Raw genomic sequence first — 25,113 nt, 5'->3', positions numbered from 1 at the left:
ACTGAAAATGTAACGTCCAGATGAACAGAATCAACTTTGTGGAATTTCCTTTCCTGCATGATTGAGCATGCATCAGGACACCCCCATGCAACCATCCAGTATTTCAGCCTGTTACACATAATGTGATTGTCAGCAGTCTCAAACATCAGCAAAACAAAACACTATCCAGCACATGCATCAAAACAGCATTTGAGAGTACAAAAATAACTGTTTTGGTTTAATGAGCTTCAAGAAAGTCATAGTTTATCAGTGATGCTGCATTTCTCCAGGACTTTATGAAAAACTGAATGGCAGTTAAACACAGTTAGATGTGCATAAAATTTGATGCACACCCCTTAAGTAAATATTGTGTTTTCATTGTTCAATGAAAATGATGAAGATTGATAACTTGGAGAATACTTCCTGTGAGCAGTTTTAATGAGTATTTTTGAGGTTTATTGACTGAATTGCAAAATCCGATTATAAAAGGAGGAGACATGCTTGTTGCTACCAACAAAAATACAGAAGGTTTCTTAATAAGAATCCCGACTCCTGGAATAAATTAAAACCACAGCTTGCCAGATGATAGAATAATTTCTAATGAGGGTAACGAGGGTAATGAGGGAATCCTACTCTTTTGTTTATGAGAGCATTTTTCCTGTAAGGAGGAGACTCATTGGGCAGATGGTTTTGGGGGATCTTAATGAGATACTTATTCATGTCTGATGTCAGAAATCCAAGAGCATGGGGGTGGGGATACCTCGCCGTGCTGGCAGGCAATGGCATTTACAGCAGACTGCAGTGACACTAGTGTTTTTGTTTTTTGCTAGGGGTCTAGGGTCAATGAAAAAAACAAAACAAAATAAAACAAAAACAAACCCAAACCAAACAAGAATTTGTTAGTTTATGTCAAAGAGTTTCTATCTAACTTCCCCTTTGAGAAAACTGAATGCTATATGTGACTTTGGTGCCTGTTTCCTTTGAAGAATTACCAGATGAGCCAGAGTAAAGGCAGTAATGAATATTTTAGGGGCATCGTCACTCCGGAACAGAAATGAATAGCACATGTGAAACACACACCAGTCCTGTGTCTTCTATGTTACACAGGTCCAAGATGTGTGAAGCGTTGTACACTTAAATTACACAAAATGTGCTTCTGTGAATATTTTTAAGACCAAGATCAACTTGTGGTGTATGGAACAGTTGTAAGTATGTTTGATGTCAAAGCACTTATATATAAAATAAATATCAAATATCAAACTGATCTTTATCAAGAAGTGACCCTGAATATGGCAAGTAAAGGGAAACATATATAGCCAGTCATATATTCAGTAAAACATATTTATAGTAAATCTATTTAAAAAGAATAAATCAATCTTAAAACGGTTACTGGTGAATGGTTTGTTACAATTTCTTTTGGTATTGGTTTTGATTTTGTTCATTTTATTGATCATATTATTGATGTAGTTGTATCAGTAAAGACTTGCTAGTCGCACTGTGTATTTTTTTGATCGATTTCAAGAAGGTGTTGACAATAACTAATGAGAATTCGACAATTTGATAAAATAGGACCTATCTGAACTTACCACTGAGTGAACAATATACTTCCGCGTGTGAAGAATGTAGAAATTTTGAAGATAAAAATTCGAAGATCATTTTATTTAAGGGCTACCACGACAATATAAACACATATGTGTGTAGAACACTGTGTGTTTGTTGGGGTTTTCATGATATGAAATCAAGCATAAATTTAAAAGGTTCTTGAAGATGCAACAGAAAGCCAGTCTCTCTTCATTGTTATGGGGATCCAGTGTGAACCAGGCCGGCCGGCATCTGCTGGATGAGAGGGAAGGAGGGGGGCAGAGCAAGGGAGGGAGGGTGGAGATGCTGGGCTTGTTCACATAATAGCCGGCGGGTGAAGGCGTGGTAACTGTGGCTCGATACGAGGCGTGTGTGTGTGCTACAGTATCCTAGTACCGGAGGATGAACATGGACAGCGGCTGCACGGCGGCTCTCCTCCCTGGTAAAAGCGGCCGTGGAGAAAGCTGAACGAAGCTGATCAATATGCAGGGGAAGCCTCACGTTATCAATACCAAAAGCAGGATATAAGGGGTGCAAAGGTAAGGCGATATGTGGTGCGGTGGGGCAGATTGAACCAGCGTCAATGAGCTGTGAGGAGACAAAAGTAGACTGAGTCATGCCTGCATGTGATGTGAGGAGGGAGCATCAATGAAAATTACAACAGCATGGGTTTGGCTCTCAGCCGCGACTGGTGTGTTTCCTCAGTAAAATAGGGTGTAGTTTTTTCCCTTTTTTGACACATTAAGCTAATCATGGGGCTCAGGTGGAAACCACCCATGTACAGTAGCCTACAGTAGCACATTCATTGTTCTCCCTGCATAGAGGAAACTGGCCCCGGTGGGCTTGTCTCATTATTGGGTACCGTGGGCCATATAGGCTGCTGATTGTAGAGAATAAGACGATATGAAATGAGATCGTTAGATGCATGTTTAAGTTTAAAAAAAGTAATTTATTGGCCACTGGACTGAATGAATGCATCATGCAGAAACCTATAGCACACTGATTTAGGGAGTGTGACTTGGTGAATAAAAAAATCCTGGATGAATCATCATTTTACCCAGAACAGCAGCAAATCATGCTTGACCAAAGCAATTATCATTATTTGATTTTCTCATGTATAATTATCTATTCTCCTGCACATGTGCTACAAGGGGGAAATTTAGCGTGGATTAACAAGGACAATAGACGGTTTGCTACAGTTTCATTTCAAGTATAAGCCGAGATATCTTCCTTGACGCCTCCATGTTACCTTCGAACTTTTTTCGTCTTTTGACTCGAACACTCTGGCTGGAAGATAAGTACAGCTAACATTGACCTGCAGATGCTATGTCAGAGGTGAAGGAAGAGATGCGTGTGTGGGCGTATTTAAAGCTTCAAACAGTGTAAACAGGAATTGTTGTTGTAATGGTTGTGTCTGTATGACACACATGTCCAGCATGAAGCTTTGTTGCTTTTCCCATTTGCTGAAGAGGAAATCCTGTGTCGTTTATCACCAAAGTTGGTGGGGTTTGTGCATTTTGAACAACGATTTGAAAGGTAAAAGTGTCATAAGATGCCTGGTAAAAACCGACCTGTTTTCTCACATCCTTCTAACTTGTTACTTAGTATGAGAGCCCAATGTGGATGAGATGCTCTTTTCTGCATTTAATGCTACTAAAAATGTCTCAGCCCTCAGTTGGCAGCTTTCCATTTAAGAATCATAGCCTCCTGAGACATCCTGAGAAATGTGCTAAAGACAAAGTGGGAGAGACCTATTTTTGGATGGGCCTTAATCTTATATTGATATGCTTAACACAGATGGACCGAATTTGATAGATATAATATGGTAAAGTATAGAGCAGCAAAATGATACAGGTCAGCAGGTGAGGTTTTGGGACTTAGTTTGTCCTATGAATAAGTACAGATGGATTAATAGATTTATAAACAAAAAAAATCTTCTCATCCTTGGCATACTGTGCCATTAATTTGAGATAAAGGTAACAAAACACAGTCTGATTGCATCTCAGCCCACGTTGCTGTTATATGGTGATGTTCAAAGGGTTACTTTTTTATCCAGATCATTGAAAGTTGGTCATGTTCCATTTTCTCCACCCATGCATGTCTGTGCCTCTGTGCCACATTCCCGTGCTCTGCAGAAAGTCACTGCAGTAGTTTGCAAAAGAAAAGCTCTGCAGTTTGAGATACCAGTGTTGTCAGTGGGGACAGCCTCAAACGAGGGCAAATATAGGAAACCTCACCAATGTTCACCGCTCACAAGCTAGTCTTTGCTTTTTCGGACACTCTGTTATGATCTATCTTAAACGCAGAACTGAATTTCTGCATTCAGATAGTTTTATGATATCTGTAACCTGAGTATGCAAACTATGATTAGGAAAAGTGTAGAGCTTTTCAAACCTTGTGGCAAACAAATGAATTTACAAGATAAAGGGCACAAACTAAAAACACTATCTCAAAAGGTAATATTGCTTCGTTATCTTCATTTGACATTTACATAGCAAGATATTCCAACAAAGTAACAAGCTCAGATTTTAAGCCAGAAATATCCACGCTCTTTTATTTCTAATGAAGCTCTTTTGATGTCTCTTGTCTATGTCTATGTGACCCTGTAGTGCTTTACTGCACTAATTTCCTGCATTCTGGTGAAATATTAGACACCAATATGTACCATTTCTCATGTATGTACCATGTATAGAAAAATAATTTTGCTTATACTGCAGTATAACACTGATATTAGACCAGAAAGACAAATGAGATAATGTAGATTCATAAGCCTAAGCAGTGATACAGATGGCAGTATGTTTCTGTCCTAGTGTTTATTAGATAGACTGGTGCAGGCATTCATACACCTATTAATATGAGTTGTTCACTTTGCTCCAGCTGTTTTTTTCTTTTATGAGCAAATACATGCAAAATAGTATTACATATGTATTCATATATACGCCTTTTTTATCTGCTTGTTTTGTATTGGTTAGTAAATCTGAGTATGGTACCTACTAGGCATCGGCTTATGGGATGTGTTTATTTAGGTGACTCTTTTAGTTCAGCTGCAAAGAGCTTTCAGAAAACGACTTGTACACTTATAGCTTTGTTAAAATACAACAAAAATATGTTTAATGCAGACGTATTAATATGTTCAAGGATTGTTGTGGGGTTTCGGTTATGATTTCAAGCACATCGAGCTAGGTTTCAGTTATATTTTACTCATGCACCATCAAATGAAATGCAAATGCTGTCTCGTTTTGAAATTGTATAGCTTTTCTTCTTTTTAATAGACACAGTCATAATTAGTCAAAATCAGTTCTTGCAATAGGAGATGGAACAAAATTTCAAGCACTCTGAGCTCTGAAGAGCTTATGAAAGGACAGGACCCGAAACTAAGATTATCCTGGATGTTTAGTATGCTAGTTAGCTTTTCTGCTGGCAGCTTTACCCTGCTGCAAAGAATGCTGCTACTTGTAAGAATGCCAAAAATATATATATATCACAGTCTCCTTCTGTAGATGTCCTTTATGGGTTGGAAATAGAAATTCATGCTGCATGATGACATCATTCACATGAATCTGTCCCCTGTGATGCAGCCCGTCCTTGTTGTATCAAAGACATGCTGTGTCATAAAAAAAAAATAGATATTTATCCCAGGTTTTAATAGATCCATAATATCATAAGCCCCATTGTGTTCTTGAATTTCCCAGATACCACAAACAGCCAGACAGGTTCTCTTTGTGAGAAGACGTACACAGATACCATTTGACCACTGACAGCATGAGTCATGGTGAGATATCAGATGAGGAGATAATCCTTTGCTGTATGCTTCGGCCCACTGCCTCTATAACCAGGGTTCACTTCTCTGTGCTTGGACCTCTTCTTTTTTGACTGATATAAATACTCATTAAAAATCCTGTCAGGTTTGTTTCTTTAGGAGAGTTCAGAGAATACTAAAACAAATGATTCCAGTGATGTATTTTTAATCATTTAATTTATCCATTTCTATTTCAGACAGTCTCTGAAGTCATCAAGGGTCATCAACAAGAGTACTTCACAGATTTAGTATTATATGTAACACTATCATATAGCAACAGATAACTTTGCATTCTTTCCCACTGACACCTACATAACCCACCTGCTGGTTCTGTTAAAGATCCAAGTATGACATGCTGGCAGTGGGCTAAAGGAGCCCAGAGTAAAGACAAGAGGTGGGCTACAGATGTCTGGTCACTTCTATTTAACTCCCCCCACCTCCCCTGCCCCCAGATTCTCTTCCCTTTCAGACTTGTAATCTTCAGTCCCAGACGATGCTGATTCAAGTCAGTGGAAGACATTTATCCGACTTGACACACAGCTCTCTAGGCGTGACTTTTTTTTCCTATATATGCCATAACATTCCCCAAGTCCCGTAAATGGAGATTATCTGTAAAGTCAGTAGAGTCCTCAGCTGCAGAAAATGATCTGATGATCGTACATCGTCATAGCATTACAGAGGAACTGTAAGATCTCTTGAATTCAAAACACTGAAGTTAGTGAGTTTCCCTTTGCTGCTACATTGTATTGGATGTCACATCCTGTTTGTAGCCACTTGAATTCACAGGCAGATTTCATTTTTGTTCCTTTAGGCTTCATGTGTCTGTACCTGTACCTGTAATTGTATTTTGGAGTTCATAATTTTTTTCCCTATGTTTATATGCAACACATATGAAGTAAAATAGTTTGGAAAAAATGCACATAGTATAATAATTTCTGTCAATTTACAATTGTACCAGGTGGCTTCATGTAAACACAGACACTTGTCTGTGATACCAACCTTCATCAATAATGCATGAAGACAGGAAACTAAGATAAGATGTGCTGGAGTCTGGACATGACATTTAACCAGTGTGATGTATTAAATACTGACGGCCAGTTTACTCAGGAGGCAGAGAAATTCTCCTGTTGGCTATTGTACAACTTGCAAGCTTGACATTTTCACTGTCGAGTATATAAGACAAAAATTAACAGCATTTATTTTCAGTTTCTCATAACCAGAAGGAGCTACATCTCATCATCTGAATGTCTTGCCGCAACATACATGGGTAGTCTTTGTTAACAGTTGTAGCAGCATATAAGACGGAGGCCACATCTGCACCATCTCCAAGTCTCTGCTGGGACATTTCATTGTAGCACGCATACATCTGAAAAGCTGCCTTTATACCAACCTCAGGCTCCCAGACTAAAGCAAAACCTGCAGCCTGCGGCACCATGCTCAGCCAGTGCCTGTCCAGTCTCTAGAGAGACAAACAAAAAGACTGACAGTTCTTTGATGTCTGTCTGCCATGCCTATTTTTACACAACGGTTCAGTGCTTGTCTTAGCACCACGGGGTTCAAGGTTGCCCTTTTATTTGATTTTATTTGCTGAATGGGTTACGTTTGGTTGACCTCATAGAGCTGTCTGCTGGCTCATAATAATGTATACATTACAGCATGAAATGTCAGATAAAGGTTTGTGCATATAGTTATTTCATAACCATTGGTTTGAAATCACAATCCTCGCTGTATCTCAGTTGTGTTTAATTCTCTGAAAAACTGAAGGGTTATCTGGGATTGCTGGGTTGGATTTAAATAACAGTTCTTGTACTGATTACAGCTTTCAGATGATTAATGGTGTAGATTCCTAAAAATAATCAATCCTCCACCCAGTCACTTCATTTATATTCCATAATAAGTGTATGCCATCCCAAATGAATTTGACTCTCAGCTGCTCATCTAATAACTGCTCATAAAAATTCCTCTGTGAAGCATGGCTGTTTAAGAAGCTGTTTTCTACTTATAAACTTCTTCACATTAAGCCAGACAGTAACAGACACAGTGCTGAAATAACAATAATATAAAAGTGAATTAGTCTGACTTAACAGACGATATAGACGTGGTTAACCGCTTATAGTTCTTGTGTGACCCATTTTGTTCGTATTAAGAACCAGAGCGTACTAAACTGTGGTCAGCCATCTGACTCAGCCTTCCCCCCCTTAGGTCAGCTGTTGATTTCACATTCTATAAGCCCACAGTAGAGGCCTGGCTCCTCACTCAAATAACCTAAGGAACAAGTTGCTGTTTACACCTGATGATCTGCTGCTGATGCTCAGTCAGAGCCAACAATTTCATGGTCTGGATCCACGAGAAGAAACGTATTAAAGATGATATCTAGTCAGGGATGCATCCACACCTGCACTCTCCCTGGAGAGGTTTACCAGGTACAGCAGCTGCGTGTTTTGCTACAAATGTTAGAAGTTGCGATCAGCCTCATTCTGTCAAACAAGGAGGCCGCTGGATCTATCTAGTGTACCTTTTTCAGTTTCTGAGGATGTTTTGTTGAAAAACTGGTTAACCTCAATCTGTCATTTTTGTGTTGTTTTTAATTTATCAAATGCACAGTGCTTTCAGTGTTTCCTGGTCCAGGTCAGTCTAACTTTATCTTTACAATAAGGGTGGGTTTTTGAAGCGCAAAAATGCTATTAAGTCAAAATATGATATGAAGTTGAATTAGTTTTGCTATGATTTGCTGTGAACACATTTTTGCTGTTTGGGACTTGATTTCACTCTTTTGGCAAAAAGGTAGAAAATTAATTATAGTGGAAGAATATGTAATTTCTATTTGCTGTCAAGATGGTAAAAAATGTAATTAGATTTCATTTGAAATCTTTATAATTATCCAAGAATGTATCAAGTCATCATTCAGAGAAAATGCCCTGTAGGACTTTTATTCTAATATATGTTGTATTTAAGAGTTATATTAGTGTTGTATAAGCTTGACGTAAAGAAGTAATGTGTGAGATTTTGTAAATTTGCAGTAATTGTAAAACAGAAGTTGATCTTGGTAAGTGGCACAAAGCAACAAGAAATAAAAATACTCATAAAAAAATGATTTTGTTGGAAAAGCTGTGCGACTAAAAGCTAAATGTGAAAGGTTCAAAATGTAGGGACTTCAAATCCCTCATTTGGTTACTATGGCAACAAATCCTTGACACAATGGTTTTATTGTAACAAACAACGTCAGTGTCATGTTTTTCTTTTTTTTCCTTGAGACGGGTCATTGTGCTTACTACCTTGGCTTTTGCTCACTTTGTCTTTTGCAAATACGTTAACTGTTAAATGCCAGATGCCATCATGGTAAAAAACAAAAAAACAAAAATTCTACTAACACATGAATATCTTGATATAACTGTCTCTTGTGTTTATGAAAGCTTTCACAGACCTTGAACTTCCTTTTATCTCCCCCTACAGATGACTGAGGGCAAACTGTGCCAAGTGCACTTATTGGATGACAGGAAGCTAGAGCTGCTGGTTCAGGTACAAAAAACTAAAATCAATAATTAAAATGGATCCAAGAATTCTGTGATATTTATGCATAATGTTAAAAGGACTTTGGGTAATCACCTATGCTTACTGCAGTTCCTATTAGCTCACTGGAGTGCTTCATCATCTTAACGTAGTGAGTAGAAGCTGAACATAATGAAGCATTTAGCAGCTGAAAAGCTGAATATTTTTCTCCTACGCTTGTGAAGCTAAAATTTGAAATAGTGTTTAAGGTAATGACAAGTGGACTTATATAGTACAGGTGGCCCAAAAGAGTCACAACTGTCAACTAAAATTTTCCTTAAAAAGTAATGACATATCAAAGGTGTGTTCACAACTTATTTTCCGCTGCCCCCAAGTGGACAAACTCCAATTTATTGCATGTTCCCTGAGCAGTTGGACTCCCTCTTTAGCTAAATAAGCTAAATATCTGTACTGTGAAAACAGCCAGGGCATAGCAAATGCAGGGTTCCTCAGGATTGTGGTTTGATACTCAGGTCTGGATGTCAGTGTCCTTGTGAAATTGTGTGTAAACCACTATGAGTGGTCAGTAACACCAAGAAGGTGTCATATAAACGCTGTCTATTTACCATCAAATAGTATAGTGTCTCATCAGCACTATTCTTTTCTCTGTGTACCCATTTCCAACAGACTTTTCAATGAATCAAGTGTATCTTTGACACACTGACTTTTAAAAATTGTGTATAATTTTGATTAAAGTAGTTGTTTATATCTACGACTTCCTTCTCAGCCGAAGCTTCTGTCTTATGAACTCCTTGACTTGGTTTCCTCCCACTTCAACCTCAAAGAGAAGGAATTTTTTGGTCTGGCCTTTTTTGATGACAAGTATGTAAATTGCAGTGTTTCTTTTTTTTTCAGTGATATGGATATTTTTACATGTGTGCAAGTGTATGTTGGCAGATGATTACAAAGGGCAGCTTTCTGATGTTACAGTTTGTTTACTTTTGCAGTGGCCAGTGTAAGTGGTTGCAGATGGACCGCAGAGTCCTTGATCACGACTTTTCAAAGAAGCCCGGGCCCATTGCCCTGAATTTCTTGGTCAGGTAAGAAATTCTTGTTTCATGCAGAACCCAGGTTCCCCAGCAGGGTGCAGTACTTTGTTAACGTTGCGTTTTATAGTTTAGTCAAGAAACTATCCAGAGATTTTTATAGAACTCATTTGTGATAAAGCTGATGGTATAAATCAGTGTTTGGAAAGTCTTTGACTGTCTTTTATGGGGTTTTTTTGTGTGTGCATTTGATTTCACCCTTCATAGGTTTTATGTGGAAAACATAACACAACTTAAAGATATCATAACAGTGGAGCTGTTCTACCTGAATGCCAAATCTGCTGTCTACAGTGTAAGTGCTTTCTCTTATTTTTACTCGATTTTGAAACAATGCAAAATGATCCTGCTATTTTCATCACAGTTTGTGATGATTCATTGTCTCTGGACCCTCAGCTCAGCAGACAATAGCTGCAGGGCACACTTTTCTTACTCTGCTAGCTGGAATGTAAAACACACAGCGTAAGAGAGTAGGATAATACAGGGGTTGATTTGGAGAATAAGCAGAGGTTACAGTAGGGCAACGCAGAGCAGATTCTATGTTTGGATCTGGAAAGCTTTCTCTCCACAGGCTTCCACTTCTGAATCATATTTATTTTTTATTTTGTTTGTCTATTATGTCTCTCAGGGAATTATTGAAGTGGAAAGTGATAACGTCTTCAAATTAGCTGCAAATGCCTTGCAGGTTAGTGCTTTTAATAGCCTCGTAAACATGCATTAATTGCCACATCTAAAAGCATGCCATCTAATAAGATATATGTTCTGTTCATCACCAGGAGGCTAAAGGAGACTATACAAGGTAAGAGCATCATCATCAGCTGGTTAAGAAGTATTTAACAGCAGCAGGAGGAGTTAATAGTAAGCTCTTAGCGAAGACATTCAATAGGTCACTTGTTTCTCCAGTGCAGACAACAAAAATCAATAGCAGTGTTATGTGAGGCTCACCACATAGTGCTGAGCAGCTAGCACCAGGCAACTAATGAATCTCAGAGTGCTGATAGAAGCTAAGTATTGCAGAGTAGATACACCTTTACAATGTACACAGTAACGGATAGCTGTGTTTAACTGTGGTGGCTTTTGCTATTATACTTGGTGCTTTCAGAGGTAATACTGCATGTTATTGTGCATGTTGGCACTGGTTTTGGTCAGCTGATGAAGTATGATGGTGTAGAAATATTTCTTCATGTCAGTATGTTCTGTATTATAGTTGCTGCTAAGGCCACAGCTGTTTCTGAGGACACAGTGGTTATATGTTCACTATTTCCTCTGGGATTTAGGGTGGATTTAACTTTTAGGGCAAATTTCATACTCACTTTAAAACTTGACATGGGTATTGGGAATATAGTATTTTCTAGGTAGATCCCAATATATTTAGAGCTATTTTGAAAATTTGCTTTGTCGATTAAAAGAGATTATATATATAAATATCACCAAAAACAAAAATCAAAAACACCACCGCGTTCAGATCCTGTACTAGAATAAAAGAGATACAGTGAGAGGTGTTAGGAAGGTTCATTACTACTTGTGTCAAGATTTTTAAATCAACTTCCAAAACGGTTACATTTGTCTTCTTTTCCGTTTTAGTGATGAAAACACTCGAGCTGATTTGAAGAAACTACCTACTCTTCCCACCAAAGTACTCAAGGAACACCCATCTCTTGCATACTGGTAAGTTCACAGGAAATCATGTTTTTACATTCAGCAACAAAGTGCATAAAGCCCGTAAACAGAGAAAATACTGTAAGACATTAGTAAAATCTTAAGTTTACAGGTAATAAAAGGAGACTTATGCTAATTCCCAGCTTCATATTTTCATTTTGGACTCTACCTTTGCATGATCCTTGTATACATTATACTGGGCCTATTTGGACACTACTGGTTCATCCTTATGTCTGAAAAAAAAAATCAATTTTAGCTCCTCTCTGTTTAAGGTCTTCTTTCCTTTAAGCAAGCTTTCTTCTGATTGGCTACCCCTCACAAACAGAAGAACAGGAGTTGGGCGGGGCTCCAGTGTTCTCAGCCAGAGCTGTGTGCCTGAAATGACCATATTACGGATAGCTGCTGTATCTTATGTCATATAGAGCCACAGCCAAAAGTCTGAAACTGTGTTTATGTATGCTAATATATAGCATATAGTATACATGCCAACACTGTTAAATATAAGCATCCAATACAGAACATGATAATAAACATAATAACTCTCCTTTAATTAAATTGAATGTGTAAAGAAACTTGTAGAATACCATATATACTCGTCTTTTAACAATCAGTTGATCAATTAAATTAAAACAATTTGTTTACACCTCAATTTATCTTTCCCCGGCTAACTATATTGCCTTCTCATTTATGCAACATTACAGTGAGGATCGAGTTATTGAATATTATAAGCAGCTGAAAGGTGTTTCTCGAGGACAGGCCATTGTGCAGTAAGTAATTAAATTGTGTTGCTACACGAGTAAGAGGAAGACAGTGAATCTTTTTAGGCTTTAAATTCATTAATCTTACTCTCACCTCCATTAGCCCTCTCCCCATCCCTTTCCCTCTCTGGCACGCCTTTTCTCATCATCTGATAGAAATCAATAGCTCCCCTTCAGTTGCAGCGAGATCACACTGATTCACTAAACAGAGATCAGATTCCCACATTTGAGATGTTCAAAAGCAGCTGGAAGTTTGAATAAATGTTTTTTGTTCCAGGTATTTGACGTTGGTGGAATCACTGCCAACGTATGGCGTCCATTATTATGAGGTTAAGGTAGGCCTTTTTGTGATTAATATGACATGACAGCTGTTGCACCTGGAACTGTGTCAACCATAGGAGCTCTGTTCTTGCCTTACAGGATAAACAGGGGATCCCATGGTGGCTTGGAATCAGCTATAAGGGCATTGGCCAGTATGATCTCCAGGATAAATTAAAACCTCGGAAGGTAAACACTCCCTGGAGCTCGATCTTTAAAATGGCTGCTGCTTTTTCTCTGCTCCACTAATCTGACTGTGAACATGATAGCACAAGGCATGTGTAAGGACTGCTGCTGTTGCACACGGTGTGTTAATTCACGCATCAGCTGAAGCTCAGCCTTTTGCTCGAGTGAATCGAGCAAAAGGCTGAGCTTCAGCTGTGCCAGACAAGGCTAGACTTGAAAAGAAAAAGAGCAAACTCTCAGTGTAGATGAGGCTGTCACTTATCCTTAATGAGGTTAGTGAGTTTTGAATAACTCTGGAGAATCATGGAGACATTGCGAACTTGCTTTTCCCGTTTCATTGGTATTGTTTTAGCTTGTGGGTTGACAGGAGAAACACCCATATGAGTGATTTGTCAGCTATGTCTTCCACTAGGTGACTTCAGTACATCCCAGTGCAGCGGGATGCAGACATGCACCGAACTGCTATTACGATAGAATGTGAAGGTTCAGTGCAATTTGCATTAAATCACTAGCAATGCCTTCCTGTTAAACCTCTGTATTGCTCAACATGATGCAATCCATCGCTGCCTGATGCATTGCAAAACTGTGCAAGCTGACAGCTGCAGGGTGCACTTTCGAGAGGGAAAGAGAGTGTCAGCTCGTGATGTCAAAGAAAGAAGGGGTTGGATTTGGGCGTTAGCCTGCATGTTCGCAGAATACCTGAGGAGACAAGTCAGGAGCTGACATGAAGACAGTACAAACTATGTTTTTGTATTGACAGCAAAGCCAGGGAAGACTTAATAACTTTACACACAGGACGTGTGAGGATCTATTATTCTGGTAAGGCTAAATACTACACGTCTTTGTCTTGCCAACTTTGAATGTATTTTATGACTTAAATATTTATCACCCTTTGAAATTATTTGGTTTACGCAAACCTAAGCGGACAAAACTCTGTGTAAGCTTTTGTTTGTGTCTCATTCGGATCTTGTCCAGACGTACAGTGAGTCAGAAACCTAAATGGATTGATCATATTAAGCTGTTGTCAGTGAGCACCTGGGTGATAGGGGGATGGAAATGATGAGTGTTTATATGACGACCCCTTATGGTATTCGTCTCTCTCCAACACCTGCATTATTGCAGACTTTGCATGCCAGGTAGACAAGACTTTAATCACAGTTTATGTTACAGTCTGGCTTTTTAATAACTGTGGTTGAAACAGACTTGAGAAAACACCTGCTCAACATAGTTTTTTTGATATTAGTCATGACCATCATGGTTATCGTGTTCTAGGTGTTTTTGGAAAAAGAAATACATGAAGAATTTTTTTATATGAAGATACAACTAGACATTACTCTGCGCATTATCCAAACATCCAAGGTGCTATATTTCAGAGTGTGAACAACACATATGCTTTTCTCTCATTGGGAATGGTTTTTCGTGTTTTTACCACCAGCTGTACCAGTGGAAGCAGCTGGAAAACTTGTACTTCCGTGAGAAAAAGTTTGCCGTAGAAGTTAATGATCCACACAGGTGAGCAGCGGGGGATCCTCGTGTAGAGATGCTTGTTGCTATTCTTACAATGACTGTTTTTACAAGTTGATTATTATGTTGTTTTCATTTTTGTTTAGCTCTTAACACTGATATCATCCATCTTTAGAAATGTATCTAAAAAAAAATCATCATTTTCACTGCAACTTTTAGTTTAACTGTGACCAAAAAAGCGTAATGTTTTCCGTGGTTTGTTTAGGAGAGCAGTAACCAAACGAACCTTTGGGCAGACGGGGCTACTCATCCACACGTGGTATGCAAGCCATTCTTTAATCAAGACCATTTGGGTCATGGCTATTAGTCAGCATCAGTTCTACTTGGACAGAAAGCAAAGCAAAGTAAGTGTCAGCTATGAGTCACTGCACGTTTTTATTGCTCTTTGTTTTACATCGTTTTCTTCATTCTTGTAGGCTAAACTCGGAACAACAAGAAGTTTAGAGGAAATTGCAATGGACCTCACAGAGCATGGAGGGGCGAAAATAAACAGACTGGGTGATGTGGGCCTTAAGAATAACTTCATAACAGCCAGCAATGGGAGTTTGGTATCTACAGGTTGGTTATAATTATTTTATATAACGAAAGCACATTTCTGTATAACTTGTTTGTATGCTTTTACATGTAAAACTGTAACTTCAGATCAGATTTATTGTCACAAAGAGCTATAAACATTCAGCTGAATGAGATTTAAAAAGAACAGGTGACACGTGAAGGAGTCACACAGTACACATGCCATGGGTGTGATTTTTATATTAATGGGTGTGGTAGGCTATGTTGGCAATTTCAGTTAGAATTCTGTTTTTCCAGGTTCAGCAGACTCTGAAATGAGTGAAGAGCAAAAGAAGGAAAAACTCACTGAACTAAGAAAAAAGGAACAGGAGATTCAAGATATTTTGGCTAAGAAAACAAAAGAGCTGAAGAAGATCTGCCTGAGAGAGGCGGTGAGAAATCATTTTGTGCTACAGTTATATCGGTCTATTTTTTCTCAAAAACTCCCTTTAATAAACCGCTGCTCTGCTGCTGGTAGATTAATTGTTTCTGTTGTTGCACTCACCTCATCTAAGCGTCCAGAGGATTTGTTGTTTTGTGCTTTCAGGAGCTTACCGGCAAACTGCCAAAAGAGTATCCCCTTTCTTCAGGTGAAAGACCACCACAGGTCAGACGGCGAGTTGGCACTGCTTTCAAGTTAGATGACCTTTTTCCCTACAATGAGGTGCGTATTTAACTGCATTTTAAAGCATAAACGATTAGTGTATCTTTTTTCAACGCTGTACGCTGGAATTGTTTCACTTTTAGATTTTATTTTTTAGATTTCTAATAATGTCAGCAAATTGCACAGAAAGATAACACCAATATTAACTGAGCGAGGAACGCAGCTAAAGTCTGACGGAGCTCAGTTTTTTTTTTCTCTACGTTATTACAAACCCAACTGTGTGTTACACACTGCAGTGGGTGGCTCTGTTGTCTACTAAGACACAGATACGCTATTTTAGTCTATTCTATTATTTTTTTTAAATGAAATTATAATAAGGAAAACATCAGCAGCAGTCAGAGCATTACACCTGCAGCGTTTTTTTAAATAATAATTTTAATTAGGTCGACCTGATATGAAACTCTAATTAGATCTATTCTGTAACATGTTCAGTGAGCACATGTATCAAATGGCAGTGATTTCTAATTTACTTACATGTACCTGCTGAATATCTGAATGCTTGCTCTCTATTTTTATCTCTGGTTATCACCTACGTTTTCTGATTTATGCAGGATCCCATCCTGAGAAACCTGGAGAGCAGATTTGCCCTTCAGCAGAAGATTGTGGAGGCGGCTAAGAAGCTCGCAAATGAACCAGAACTGTGCAAAACTGTTAAGAAGAAAAGAAGGAGAAACTGTTTGGATGCTATGCAGAAACTGCAACAGATAGAGGATGAGATGAACCAGTACAGAATCAAGAAGGGGAAAAAGCCCACACAACGGTCCTCAGTCATCATTGCAGGTACGTTGGAAGATATTTGTTACTGAATGTGTTAGATCGAGTCACAGCAAGCACAAAGTTGTTTTCTTTTCCTGCAGATGAACTCGCTCGTTCAAACTGCAGCTCTCTGTCTAGTCTCCCACTGGATGATGGTGAGTCAGACATCTACAACACAGGTGATGCTTTCTTATTATGACCAAACCCAGAAAACAGGAGTGTCCTTTTTTGTCACTGTGTTTGTAATCAGATGATTCAGACAGTCTCAGTCAAAGGCCACGCTCACGGTCAGTCCAAGGATCCCCTCAACTAAGTCCAATGCGATCACTGGGAGCAGAATTTGATTTGGAGAGACAGGCATCTCCACGGGATAATCACCACAACAAGAACCACAACAGGTTGGGATTTTCTGTTCAAACTGTTTATTGCTTGTGTGAGTCGTAGAGTGGAATCTAATTCGTTTTACAGCCTTATATTTTATTTTAAGCTGTTTTCAGAATGAGCAGATGACATCATGCATCGGTAGAGCCCATAGTATTTGTTGTGTCATGTTTGCCTCATTCCTTTCCTCACATTTTTTTACTTCCTTTTTTTTAAATCCTGTTTTGATACTGCACCCATTTAGATTAGCTGTTGATGGCCAGGAGGCTTCCAATTACTACCAGAATCCAAGAGAGGTCTCCTCCACCCACAGTAGTCCCTATAAAACCCTTCCCAGACCTCCTAGAGATCCTCGCAGCATGCCTCCCACCCCGGTTATGACCCGCAATGCCTACAGCAGCAGTCAGCTCAGGTGTGATCTTTGTTCCCCTGCCCTGCCAAGCCAGTGTTTATCCTTCTTTACTTTATTTAATCCAACCCTTGCTTCTCTTAATACCCTAACCTTCTACCATGCTTTCACATAAAACCTTAACTTTTATTTTAACACCTAAATCCAAAAATAATATCCCGTATCTTAATCGTGATCTTCTCAAAGACACTTTGAAATTGGTGTCATTTTCCCAGGTTGGAGGGATCTCCTCATTGCTTCAGGCATCGCAGTGGAAGTCTGGAGTCTCAGCCTCGGCTGAGAAAAGACAGAGATTCAGAGAAGCCCGTCTTTATCTTGTCACCGGCCCACCGCAGCAACAGCACAGAGGTATTAGAAGATTGCTCCTCTTACACGAGCCAGTCAAGTCTGGACTACTGCGGGGCTGCCAACTCCCACTACAGTACACTGGACTCCCGTACCTCAACCATGCATCGTCTTCACAGAAAAGTAGAAGTGTATGGTAATACTGGGAGCATGCCAAACTTGGTCCAGCACCATTCTGGTTGTAGTTATTCATGTGAGGCCTCACCACACTATGCACCCAGTGCCTACTATGTTGCCGGCTACCCCTGTCCGGACATGGAGCCTTATGCTAATGGTGCCTATGTATATGAGAATGAAGTCGAAGGCCACTACAACGTCAACCCATCCTACCAAATGAATGGGTATCACGGACATGACAGATTCAGGCACTACAGCAGTGATGGGGCGGATAATCTTTCTCAGAATCCGTACGCAACAGTGAGGCCACCACGGACCAGAGAGGGGCCTAGAAATGAGCTCTTGGCCAAGAACATGCAGAAGGCCCTGGTTGCAGAGCACCTGAGAGGCTGGTACCACCGAAACAGAGGCCACAGGGAAGGAGGGAGGGGATTACTGGCTGGATATGACTTTGACAGTGGCTCTCAGCTCAGCTTGGGATATCAGACCATGCCGGCGGCCTTCAGCCACTCGAGCCGAGCCACCTCTTTCTCTTCAGGTACAGTCAAACGCATTAGCGTGAGGGGAATTGTCAATAATAAAATAAAAATCATTTTCAATGTTTGTAATTTAGGGAAACATTAGGCTGCTGTTCAGGTTTAATAACATGAAAAAAAATCATAATTACAAGTTAATTGGTCATGTTCTGTAGTGTCACTGATGTTAGGATGCGTAGGCTGCTTTCCTACTCACAGGATTTTTATTTATGTGTTGTTTGTGTATATTTGAGGGGTTTCATTTATTCTATCACAGGGTTTTCTAGGCTGCCATGTGAGAAATAGACACAGTTTGTGGGTTTAAAGATATACATTTGTAAACTATCAAAGTAATAAGTATCACATAGTATTTTGTGTGAGAGAAATACTATCGTTTTTGAGGCTTTAGAGATATTGTGCACTCCAGCGTTATTTGAGTGTTCATGCTTTTCTCTTCTTTTCAGTTTCCTCAGCAGAGAGCACAGGGAACTGGCGCAACCAGCTGGCAGTCGGCCTGACAGAGTTTGATGCACCTGACACACCTCAGTACCCTCATCCTGGAGCTTCAGCATCCCTGTACAACCGCAGTCCCACACATAACAGGTGAATGCTTCAGTTCACTGAATCTCCACACTGAGGCTGTGGTTATAAATAAAGTCAATAAGTTAGAGACAGTCATAATCATTGGATTAAACTAAAATGCTGATTGTTACTTTCTTAACACAATGGTAGGCGGGTACCCTGCCGCTCCTCTACATCTGGATGATACGTGTATTTTTCTGCATTCTTTTGCTTTTCTTTTAAAGAGCGGTTTTATTTTATGATTGTATTCTGCCAGCGTGATCTGTTCTCCTTCCTCTTGTTACTTGGCTTACGCTCTACGCTCATGTGTGCAGAAATTCTCCAGAAAACAAAGAGTCTGACACAATGCCCCAAAAATGTGAGTCAGTAGATGTGGTTGGCGCTGAGGCCACTAGTGCAGCTGAACCATCAGACAACCTTTCTAGCACTTAAGGGTGAGACCAAACACAGCGGGCCACTTTGTGTCGTGTTGCCAGTCGTCTCCATTCAGACATCCCGTCGTCATCCGTGTTATTCGTGTACAGCTCATTCATATATATCATCTATTTTTTTTACACTGTGTTTTGCTGTTTTTGAGGCTCCATTTTTTCAAAAATGCATCAGTCATCATGATCAAGGCCATGCACCTAATATATCAAGGCAAAGAAGGATTATTACATGTTTAGAAACATACTAAAACCACCCGAATGCAGAAAACAGAAATTCAGTCTTTTTGTAGCAGTGAAGGAAACTCGGGAGATAAAAGCTTAGCAAGCCTTATCAAGATGAGATTATGAACATCTGAAAGGCAGTCCATCCTAACAGCTGAGATATTTAAGTCTGGACAAAAGTGACCAAACAACCAATACTGTCCCTCCTAAAGTTATATTGCCAGAGTGAAAAGGCCTTGCCATTTACTCCATAAAGCCCTGGTCATGTTGTACGCCTTCAAAAGTATGGTGGACTTTAAAGTGCAATGTATTTCCATTTCCATCCATCAGCTTTATTTAAAATGTCAGCCTTGTTTCTTGTTCTCAAATAACTACTGCAGTGGATCTTACCTAGTCTTGTGTTATTGCCTGTACAGATTTTACCTTGATGGGAGCTACATGAGCATCCACTGAAGAGGACCAAACCAAACTGTGGCACAAATAAAGCCATAGCCAGCAGCACATGAAGGGAATGGAGTGGAAACGCAGGCTTTACACAAATGTTTTTGGCTGCCATAACCTCGTCTTTGAAGGTGTTTTCTCGTTTTGGTTTTGGCAGAGAGGTGTAAACCGTCCTCACGTTGTCGTAATCTCTAAACACAGTGATGACACTCTTGAATGATTTTCCCATGTGCCTTGGATTGGATGAATTGTACAGGCAGATGAGAATGTGTCAAGAAACTTTAAAATGTTGCACAACCACACTGGATTCAAACCGTACTGTGTATTAAAAGATAACAAAGCTAACAAACGTGTTTTTACTCAATCCACCACCATGTGTTTTAACAGAAACTAGCTACTGCCTTATACAAATCAGTAGGTTATAGAATAAAAACAAAAAACAATTGCCACTTTTCTCTCATGATAAATGATAAAACTCATCTTAAATATAACATCGAGATTGAAGGCAAAGCTTGGGCATGTTTACAAGTGTGACATGACAAAAGCTGGGTTAATCATCATTAGAACAGGCTGTGTATTTAATGACGCTCCATTTCTTTAAATCAGAATGTATCATGTCAATATTGTTTATAGAACCATTAGTCTTTGTTAGTGCTTTATTGTGTTTTAAAATGCATGGTGAGAAAATAGATTTTTTTGGATTAAAAAAAAACAAAAACAAAGTTCAGACTTTTTTATATTAACAGAAGACCACTGCCATAAAACATATCCATTTCTCATTGTTTTCTCACACATTTGTACAGTCAGTGTGTAGTTACATGTTGTTAGATGTTGTCATAAAATATTTTCCACTCAAATAAAAGGTGAATAAACATATGTGTGACACAAATATGCCTGCTGTCACTTTCTTTGTGAAGCTTGCACAGTTCTTAATGGTTGAGTTCTGCTAAGAAAAACTTAAAGAAATCAAACTATTTACTGAGAAATTATAATGTTAATGATAATGAATGGTATTCACCAAGTATCATAAGGAGACTAATCCCAGCCTCTTATCTGTCCAACAAACATAGGCTAAAACCAGGCTGTTAGCTAACTGCAAATCAGCTAGCCAGGAAATATCTGTATCCCAGCACTTGTAAAGATTGGTAATTACTTTCATCGTTATTAATGAGATAGTAAACTAGCTCAACATTTTGAGTTACTCCTGAGTAAAATTTAGAAATTTTGAGTTAGTAAGCTAGAAAGCTGATATTTAAAGATATTAACCCAACATTTGCTCGAGTGGGAGAAACAAGTTTTTCCTTACAATAGAAAAACTGTCCATTCAAAAGTGTACAAACAACAAAGGTCTCTTCAATAAAGAAGATAACTGCAAATCTTCACTCTAAAAGGAGTTTTTATGTTTACGTGTGGATGAAAGGCCCAAACATATAGAAAAATATACTACCTAACTGTGGGTTAGGTGTATACAAGGCCTAAAGGGATTGTGATAACGAACCCCTGAAAACAAGCTAACTCTTTTTGCTCATGGTTTGTTTGTTGTGTAACTCTGGGAGGAGCTCTGTTTGCATGGGACATGTTAGCCCTCCCGCTAGGCCTGTAAAAACATCGCACCTGCTGCAGTCAATCCAGCGTTTTCCTTTTGCCTGAAGCAACTGTCATCTCAAAAGATTGTGATGACCAGGGCAGCTGGCAGAAGGGTCTGAAAAAAGAATGTTAGCATGTCTTTCCCCTGTTGGTACCGTAAATATCTTCCATGTAGTTCACAGGGTTTATTTTAGTCCGTGAGGCAGGATCAAACGGTTTCTAGCTAAAGTCAAAGTCAGAGGCTTCCCAGTTTGCTCTGTGTTGAGTCAGAGATTGGATAAAAAGTTGTGTTTTGCCTTGATATCGACAGGAAAACACAACTTTAAAACTTCAGTGCAAATATGTCTAACGGCAGAGACCTTGAGGATCTCAACGAAGAGGACATTGATGAGGATGAAATCCTTGCAATGCTTTCGCCTGAGGAGCTTAAGGAGCTTCAGAGTGAGATGGATGTTATTATTGCACCAGATGAGAGTGTACCAGTAGGACAGAGACAGAAGGACCAGACAGAAAAACCTCCGACAGGGACGTTTGACCACAGATCCCTAGTTGATTACCTCTACTGGGAGAAAGAGTCTAAACGTATGCTCGAGGAAGAAAGAGTGCCTGCTACTCTCCTGCCCAGTGAGGTAAGAGATAACTCTAGCAAAGGTTCATGTACAATTCAGTTTTTGGTGCATACCATTAATGTTATAGTTCTAATCTTAATGTCCTAATGTACTGTTTAGAAAACCTTGAGGGAGGAATCTGAAAAGAAAGAAAAAGAAGAAAACGCAGGATGTGGCAAATATGAGGTGTATGAAGTGATAGAGGAAGTCACTGAAGAAGAAGCTGCAGATTGTGAAACTGGAGAGGAAATTATAGAGGAGATTATTGAGGAAATTGTTGAAGAAGTTGATGAGAGGGATGAAAAGGACAAAATAATAGATGTGGGAAGAGAGAAAGAGATGAAGCAACTTGTTGAAGTCCAACCTGAAAATGTAGACGAACACGCAGAGCCTCTGGATATCACAGAACAAGCACCAGGAAAAAATACAACTGGCAGTCAGCCTTTCTCAGGCACAAAGGAGACTACTGAGACCTTAGCTCTGAAACACAACACTGAAGAGAAAGAAGGAAATAAAAGTACAAAATGTTTGCCTCCCCAAGAGGCTCCAGAGGAGCCAGAAACAGTCGAACCCAATGAGAAGCTTCCAGAGAAAGAAGAGAGAAAAATAGGTAAACTGAAAATCCCGAAGCTTTCACTCAATAATATAAAAATTACATCAAGACCTTCAGGAAATGATACAAACTTGGAGTCGACACTTGATAAGATCCGCAAAAACAACCCCTCTATCACTGAGGTAAACCTCAACAATATAGAAAACATTCCCAAAGAGATGCTCGTGGACTATGTCAAAGCCCTGAAGAAGAATAAATATGTTAAAACATTCAGTTTAGCCAACACTGGTGTCGATGAAAATATTTCTTTCAATCTAGCCAACATGCTACGAGAGAATCGGAGCATTACGACTTTAAACATTGAGTCAAACTTCATAACTGGCAAAGGCATCGTTGCCATCATTCGCTGCCTCCAGTTCAATGAGACTCTCACAGAGCTGCGTTTTCACAACCAGAGGCATATGCTAGGTCATCACGCAGAGATGGAAATCTCTCGCTTGCTCAAGGCCAACAACACCCTTCTGAAGATGGGCTACCACTTTGAACAGCCAGGGCCCAGGATGGTAGTGACCAACATTTTAACAAGGAATCTGGACCGTCAGAGGCAGCTGAGGAAGGAAGAGCAGAGGCAGCAACAGCTAAAGCAGCAGAGGGAGCTGATGCAGATGTATGAGAGCAGTCTCAATCTACCTCCTGGTTTACTTGAGATGCTGGGATACATACCACCCATAGAATTCCTACAGGAGCATGGACTTGCCCCACCCTCATCAGAGCTGAATGCTGTTGTGCAAACACAACACCAGACAGAACAACCAGAGCCCCAGAAGAAGATCAAACACAAAAGCATTCCCAAACAACCCAGTGATGAACCAGCAAACCCATTAAAGGATGTCCAGCTGAGGAGAACTCCAAAAAAACGGGATCCTATATTCGAGCTGGACCCAAGAGATGATAGAAGATCAGAGAGGGCAAGCTTTCAACTGAGGAAGACTCCCAAAGTGAAGGATACAGGCAGTGCAGGGAATGAGGATGAAACGGCCAATCTGACTGACGTGATCAAGTCCTTAAAACCTGTCCCTCGCAGACGATTACCTCCAAAGGTTGACGTCACACCTCGTGATCAGCTCCTAAATGATATCAAAAAGAGCAACGTGGCTTATCTCAAATCTGTGAGTACCTTAGAATCAGTATTACCTGAAATTACATTTTTTAATTGCTCAAAAAGTGGAACAGTGTTCAAGCTCACAAAACAGAAGAGCATTTATCATAACACTTTCATTTTCTGAAGGTGTTTTAATAGAGCATGCATTGTCCTAAAAAGCAAACTAAACCTGCTGTTCTTTTCCTTTGTTGCTTCTCACAGGTGCCTCTCCCTAAAGCCCTGGAATCAAGTGAAACGAGTCTCCTGTAAGGCGCTGCTGTTTCTTCACCATAGTATTTGTTTTTATTACACATGCTCAGTATTAGTCACTTCACATGAACAGTACAAATTGCTACTGAACTTTAATTACCTAGAGAAAAATACTGGTTAGTTCTGTTTTATTTCAATACGTGATATAGTCTTTGCAAAGTCACAGCAATTATGAACACTGACTACAGCCAAATATTGTGTATTAATTCTACAGTAAAGCGTGTTACCCTTTCATAATTTGAAAGCTCTTCTGAATACAGTGCATGGTTAAGAAAAAAAAAGTGTATTCACACAGTATTTGTTCATGATGTCTACATATACAACAATTTCTCTAATCTTTGTGCTTAAAATGAATTAGCAAGCGTGTTTGATTAAATGTTTGTGACTTAATCATTTTGCTATTAAATAATATAAACCTTCCACTCTTTGCTGGGGGATGTTTTTTTAAATTAATTCAACATCACTGGTCACTGTAGAGGTGCCATTAGCTGTAACGCACATCCATCCCAAGGGGATCATTTTTTCATCCTGAAATGAGCGCTGGATATAGAAAATAAAATTACTCATATAATCTGTGTAGTAAATTCATGCCTCCCAGACAGTTTATTCAAAAGATATAAATATCTGCAAAGGTTTTATTTCCCCCACTAATCCGCCATTCAGTAGTCGTTTTTCTCTCTCTTTTTTCAGTAAAATCCTACAGTATACTTTTTGTTTTAGACTTATCTGGAACAAAGTCTGCATCATAAAGTACTTTGCAAAGGCCATTTATTTGAATATAACAAAAATGCCAAAATTAACACAGTTTGAGCTGATCATCTACAAACTGTAAGGTCGGTAGTTCAATCTCTGGCTGCTCAAGGCTGCATGACAAAGTGTCCTTAGAGAGGACACTGAACCACAACTTACTCTCGGATGTGTTCATCATAGTGTCAATGTGAAAGAAAAAAGAACTTAGGTATAGCAAAAAAGTTTGTATGAATATGATGAATAGTAAATTGTATTAAGTGCTTCGAGTGCTCCTGCAGAGTAGAAAAGCACTACCGGTATATAAGAACCAGTATATTATCATTTACCAATAATTTGGTTTAAAATTGTGCAAGCAGAGGATGAAAGAAGAAGTGGGAAGCTGAAAAAAAAACTGTC

At 39.3% G+C, this 25,113-nt stretch overlaps 2 protein-coding genes across 4 annotated transcripts; both read left to right on the top strand.

Annotated features, from left to right (window-relative positions):
- The first annotated feature begins 1,901 nt into the window (after nt 1-1,901).
- Nucleotides 1,902-20,697, top strand: frmd4bb (FERM domain containing 4Bb). 3 transcript variants are annotated; one of them, XM_082519201.1, is made up of 23 exons: nt 1,902-2,099; nt 8,813-8,878; nt 9,636-9,730; nt 9,856-9,948; nt 10,162-10,246; nt 10,580-10,636; nt 10,728-10,750; nt 11,536-11,619; nt 12,312-12,377; nt 12,646-12,703; nt 12,789-12,875; nt 14,308-14,384; nt 14,602-14,740; nt 14,813-14,954; nt 15,207-15,340; nt 15,496-15,612; nt 16,164-16,392; nt 16,470-16,523; nt 16,619-16,766; nt 16,994-17,161; nt 17,374-18,158; nt 18,600-18,738; nt 19,784-20,697. In XM_082519201.1, the coding sequence occupies exons 2-23, from the start codon at nt 8,813-8,815 to the stop codon at nt 19,818-19,820; spliced, it is 2,883 nt and encodes a 960-aa protein (XP_082375327.1). In that variant the 5' UTR covers nt 1,902-2,099; the 3' UTR covers nt 19,821-20,697. The 3 variants fall into 3 exon arrangements, with proteins under 3 accessions (XP_082375327.1, XP_082375328.1, XP_082375326.1); XM_082519200.1 differs by lacking the exon at nt 1,902-2,099 and adding an exon at nt 7,694-7,782; XM_082519202.1 differs by lacking the exons at nt 1,902-2,099; nt 16,994-17,161 and adding an exon at nt 7,581-7,782.
- Nucleotides 20,698-20,773: 76 nt separating this feature from the next.
- On the top strand, nt 20,774-24,505 carry lmod3 (leiomodin 3 (fetal)). Its single transcript, XM_082519204.1, has 3 exons — nt 20,774-22,024; nt 22,124-23,725; nt 23,920-24,505. Exons 1-3 carry the CDS (start codon nt 21,737-21,739, stop codon nt 23,965-23,967), a joined length of 1,938 nt encoding a protein of 645 aa, XP_082375330.1. The 5' UTR covers nt 20,774-21,736; the 3' UTR covers nt 23,968-24,505.
- The last annotated feature ends 608 nt before the right edge of the window (nt 24,506-25,113 follow it).

The sequence above is a fragment of the Aulonocara stuartgranti genome, assembly GCF_965226115.1.
Source record: "Aulonocara stuartgranti genome assembly, chromosome: 20".
In the NCBI taxonomy this organism is placed as follows: Eukaryota; Metazoa; Chordata; class Actinopteri; order Cichliformes; family Cichlidae; genus Aulonocara; species Aulonocara stuartgranti.
Note: the sequence above shows the minus strand (reverse complement) of the source record. Positions and strands in the feature narration are given on the sequence as shown.